Consider the following 5,829-nt stretch of genomic DNA (forward strand, 5'->3'; position numbering starts at 1 on the left):
CTGACTGTGCCGGGTGGAGATTATAAGAGTACATGGCCATTTAAATTCAGATTGAACATCTTGAAGAACAAACGTTCATGGATGACCAGCAGGGTCAAATAATAATCACAGTGGATGTAGCACGTCCGGTGAACAGGTCAGAGTTCCCTACCCGCAAGCAGAACAGTTGAAACTGGAGCAGCAGCACGACCAGGTGGACTGGGGACAGCCAGGAGTCATCAGGCCAGGTAGTCCTGAGGCAAGATCCTAGGGCTCAGGTCCTGGGGAGGGAGAGAGAGAGGTAGAGGGAGCATACCTAAAATCACATAGGACACCAGATAAAACAAGATAATTAAACCAGATATAACAGACTGACACTAGCCCACTGGCACATAGACTATTGCAGCATAGATACTGGAGGCTGAGACAGGGGTGGATCGGGGGACACTGGGGCCCCGTCCAACGATACCACCAGACAGGGCCAACCAGGCAGGATATAACCCCGCCCACTTTTTCAAAGCACAGACCCCACACCACTAGGGGGATATCAACAGACCACCAACTTACTACCCTGAGACAAGGCTGAGTATAGCTCTCGAAGATCTCCTCCAAAGTTCGAGCAAGAGGGGGCGCAAAACCAGACAGTCACATCTGTGACTCAACCCACTCAAGTGAAGCACCCCTCCTAGGGACTCATCCCCCGTAATAGGGTCAGAGGCTCTTACTGGTGGCACAGGTGCTGTTTCATCCTTTCCTACACTTAAATTGCCCGTGCCTAACGATTGCATCTGAAGCTGTGCTTGCAACACGGCTATCTTCACCACAAAGCGATAGTTCTGCTGTATGTTATGAGTACAGCGAGTACAACGGTGTTGATGGTGGCCACTCTGAGGGCATTCTCCACCAGGATGATGAAGGTGTCACACGCCGACGTACAGAAACTAGTGCTGTTGATCGCTGTCGCCGTGTACGCGTTCTAAAACAGACAAACACGAGACAGAAGTATCATCAATAACAATGTGTGATTGCTGTCTTCTTGGAATAAAATTCAATGAATTTATAAAGCCTTTTTTTTTATCAGCAGAGGTCACAAAGTGCTTATACAGAAACCCAGCCTAAAACCCTAAACCCTAAACGGCAAGCAATGAAGATGTAGAGGCATCTCCATTGTAAATTAGTCTCCATTGTAAAATAGACTGTTGTCAATGATATAGCGTGGAATCGTAAGAACAATCCACAACTCAGATGACAATAAATCGGATTCTGATAAAACACTAAATTGATTCACGTATGTTAGACACTTCTTCAGGCTCCACAAGCAGCAGATGCAGGCTTTCGGCATACAGCGAGCACAGGCATTTTCCTACAAACAGTAAAGGGTCAAAGGATATTCTGCATTTTTGTCCCTACCCATCGTCTGATATGATAAACTGGTAGTTTGTATAAGTGAAAGTGGACATGTTTAAAGGCACAGTATGGGATATTTCTTGCTTATTCATTAACGGTCAAATCTGCCAAGACAACCAATGTGGAATTAGAATTCTGTTGTTGTTGATGACAGAAAACCTTCCATACACCTGCAATAGGTACTTGTTTCACATTTCTGATTCACACTCATTCTGCCTAGACTAGTAAAATAATTATAAAACTCTTGTTTAAACTGTTCAACCCTGTTTGTATTGAGATAAGAAAACAATGTATCAAGAATGAAGAGAGATCAGCCATGTGAAGGGTTCATTCTGTTCCAGAGCACAGAGCAGCACTGGGTGGGGAGGAGCATGTTGATGTCACTTTACTAAAGTGAAATTGAAGTTGCTAGACGTGCTGTATGTTGCACACATGAATACACTATTTCAAACTCTTCAGAAATCTCTCTTAAAACAGCTACACAGTCTCCGTTGTTTTTTTAAAACTACAGTATATACTAGAGAAAAATCAGAAAACACACCCTCACAATTTTACGCAGACACAGGTGAGTAGAGATTTACAACGATCGATGAAGAAATATTACTGTGTATATTTATTTTACGGTAATCTCCTGTTTTCTTCATCTACAGTAAATATGTTTAACTATATTTAGTAAATTCACAAATGTATACTGCATGTAGTACGGTTAAACAACTTTAAACAAGATTGGATAATGTCCAGGGACCTTTGTCGTGTTGACAATGTCACTGAAACTATCGAGAGCTGACTCATTCCAGGAAATGGAAAATGCTCCATTATATTGTATTAATGACTGATTGATTATAATCTGGAGCTGGAGTCTGTTATTATTTTGATCTGAAGGTTTGCTGCAATTTGCTACATAAAAATGTTGAACTTCGCTCTCTCTCTCTAGATATGGCTTCCTCCAGCAGTCTCCTGTCTGAAGAGCAGTTCCTGTGTTCTATCTGTCTGGATGTGTTCACTGAGCCAGTCACCACTTCATGTGGACACAACTTCTGCATGGTCTGTATCACAAATTACTGGGATAGCAAGGACCTGTACCAATGTCCACTGTGTAAGGAGAAATTCCCAGAACGACCTAAACTTCGTGTCAACACAATGTTAAGAGAGGTTGTAGAGAATTTTAAAAGGATGAGACACAGAGAAAAAGATGAGTCCCCTGCAAAAGCTGGAAATGTGCCCTGTGACGTCTGCCCTGGGATGAAGCGCAAGGCCCTGAAGTCCTGCCTGGTGTGTCTGGCTTCTTACTGTAAGACTCACCTGGATCCTCATCAGATAGCCCCAGCCTTAAAGAGACACAAACTGGTCGACCCTGTGGAGAACCTGGAAGACAGGATCTGTAAGAAGCACGACAGACTCCTGGAGCTGTTCTGTAGGACTGACCAGACGTGTGTATGTCAGTTCTGCAATGAAACAGACCACAAGACTCACATGACTGTCCACATAGAGGAAGAGTGTGGAAAGAGGAAGGCTCACTTGGAGAAAAAAGAGGCAGAAGTGCAGCAGATTATCCAGGTGCGACTGAAGAAGGTTAAAGACATCAAACTCTCAGTAGATCTCAGCAAGAGAGATGCAGATAGAGAGATAGCAGACAGCATACAGGTCTTTAGTACTCTGGTGCGCTCCATTGAGAAAAGCCAGGCTGAGCTGATTGAGGTAATTGAGGAGAAGCAGAAAGCAGTAGAGAGGCAGGCTGACGGGCTCATTAAAGATCTGGAGCAGGAAATCACTGAGCTACAGAGGAGAAGCACTGATCTGAAGCAGCTCTCACAGACAGAGGACCACCTCCAACTTCTCCAGAGCTTCCCATCCCTAGTGTGCACCCCTCCACCCACCAAGAACATGTCTGAGATCAGTGTTCACAGTGCTCTGTGTGTTGGGACTGTGAGGAGAGCTGTGTCTCACCTGGAGGAGATACTGAATAAAGAGATGGAGAAGCTGCCTGAGGTCAAACTGAGGAGGATTCAGCAGTATGCAGTGGATGTGACTCTGGACCCTGATACAGCACATCACAAACTCGTCGTGTCTGAAGATGGGAAACAAGTAAAACGTGGAGACATACCACAGAATCTTCCTGACAATCCTAAAAGGTTTAATCAGTATTGGATTGTCCTTGCAAAGGATGGCTTCTCCTCAGGGAGATTTTACTATGAGGTGACGGTTAACGGTAAGACTAGGTGGACTTTAGGAGTGGCCAGAGAGTCCACTGACAGGAAGAGGAATATCACATTGAGCCCTGAACATGGACTCTGGACTGTGATACTAAGGGATGGGAATGAGTACCAAGCCTGTACCTCCCCCCCTGTTCTCCTCTCCCTGAGAAAGAAGCCCCAGAAGGTGGGGTTGTTTGTGGACTATGAGGAAGGTCTGATCTCCTTTTATGACGTGGAGGCCAGGTCTCATATCTACTCTTTCACTGGCTGCACCTTTACAGAGAAACTCTTTCCATACTTCGGCCCCTCTGATAACGATGATGGTCAAAACTCAGCCCCTCTCATCATCTCTCCTGTCAATCACACACACTGATTTAAACAACGGAAAGGAAACTGTTTTTTCCAGATATTTTAAAATTCACATTTACATATTGTAAACATACTGACAGGTCACATAATTTGAATATCCACATTGTCCTCTGAAGTCGTATCCTCAAATGAGAATGTAGAGTATTCTGTACATCTTAGCATGGATAATAAATGTGTGTATTTACTGAATAATGAAGACGATTAACTGTTATGTTGCTTTGATTATTCATATAATTGACCCATAATTATTACAGACTGAAAACTATCCTTTAAAGTGATGTTCCTTTTCTCTGTTTCTCTCAACCTCTTATTGTGTCTCTTAAGTGAATGTGATGATTAACGATGTACTCAGCCTTTGAACTTGTTTTGGATGTAGGGTGAATGTGACAGAGGACTTTGAAGCGCAAATCCACAGTTGAAACGGTAACAAAGTGCTTTGGTAAAAAGCTGAGGGATGTGCCTGGATTGAGGCAATACAGTTTATTTGAACATTTAGTATGTTTACAAAAATTGGAGAGAAAGAAGCTTGTATTTTGGGTTCAAATGGAGTGTGACAGTTGAGCTAAGCTGACGAGGCATTTATGAGTCATATTTTTCAAGAATCAATAGGTGTACATCATTCATTTCGAAGTCCAAAAATTGATTTTGTAACTACAGATTGCCCCTTCTAGCTTGATGTTACTGCTGTATAAGTGAATGTGGTAAAAATACATACTCAGCCTCTGAGCTGGTTACACAGTTCCGCGCTTTGATAAAGGACATACTTTTCCATTGAGCTGGCTGTGGATCCAAGACAGTGAATATAATATAACCTGTCTTCAGCAGGTTGTTGGTTTAGGATAGTGATTTTGATAAAACACATACTTTTCCTTTGAGCTGGTGGTGGATGTAGGTGAGGATGAGGCCAGGGATCTCCACCAGGGGGATGATGAAGGAGCCTTTGGCCACGTTGCCCAGGTTGTAGTGGGCCAGACGCAGCATAGACGACAGGATGAGGGTCAGTGGCAGGTGGGATTTATTCCTGATGTCCACCACAGGGTACATGAAAAGCAGCGTTAGAAATAGACAAACTCATACAGGACAGACCTGGGTTCACAATATATTTGTTTTCTTTCAGATACTTTGAGCGTTTGATTGAGCAGGTATGGAGTGCCAGATGAGCGGAGTCTGTGCTTTTGGGTCTATTTAATTTCTTCTGTTGCATCAGGAGAGCTCAATTAAGTGCAGCTAATGTATTTGACAGAAAAACAAATACTATGAACCCTTTCATTGTATGAATTCATTTGTATGAATTAAATATACTGTTTTATTGTTGGGTGTATATATATATATTGTTTTTAGGACATCCTGACACAAACCCATGTCCCCCATAGACTGGATCCTCTCCTGCCCCACAGCTCTCACAAACACAGATGGGCATAGCTTGTTTTCCTTTCTTTTATTACTCTGCACAAAAATGTTATCAAAAATATGATTGGTTAAAACGTATGAAGGGAATAGAGATACAGTCATATACGATCCCTTTGTTCATGCAGTAGTACAAACTCAATAAGCAGTAATGTTTCCACAATTTAAGTATTGTCAGTTATGATCATTCATTGCCTCTGACAAAAGACAACCTCAACATTTGTAGGACCTGCATTTCGTATATTAAACTAATATAAAAACATGCTCAACAGAGTAAATGGCTCTTTCATATTTCATCCACTGTAGTAAAATGATCCCGTTAACAGGTGAGGGAGAACACCTTTTCACAAATCAAAAATCACAAACTTTAAAACATGTCCATGTAGGAAGGTTTCTGTTATGCTAGTCAGTTGTATTTGTCAAAATTGTATTAGACGTACCAATTCAACACAAGATGCGAACATGATCATCA

At 42.4% G+C, this 5,829-nt stretch overlaps 1 protein-coding gene across 1 annotated transcript; it reads left to right on the forward strand.

Annotated features, from left to right (window-relative positions):
* Positions 1–1,722: 1,722 nt before the first annotated feature.
* Positions 1,723–5,617, forward strand: LOC110534423 (E3 ubiquitin-protein ligase TRIM39-like). The gene is made up of 2 exons (XM_090187384.1): positions 1,723–1,951; positions 2,321–5,617. The coding sequence occupies exons 1-2, from the start codon at positions 1,819–1,821 to the stop codon at positions 3,952–3,954; spliced, it is 1,767 nt and encodes a 588-aa protein (XP_090043510.1). The 5' UTR covers positions 1,723–1,818; the 3' UTR covers positions 3,955–5,617.
* Positions 5,618–5,829: the final 212 nt, after the last annotated feature.

Source organism: Oncorhynchus mykiss, chromosome 10 (assembly GCF_057628025.1).
Source record: "Oncorhynchus mykiss isolate SJ-2025 chromosome 10, ASM5762802v1, whole genome shotgun sequence".
In the NCBI taxonomy this organism is placed as follows: Eukaryota; Metazoa; Chordata; class Actinopteri; order Salmoniformes; family Salmonidae; genus Oncorhynchus; species Oncorhynchus mykiss.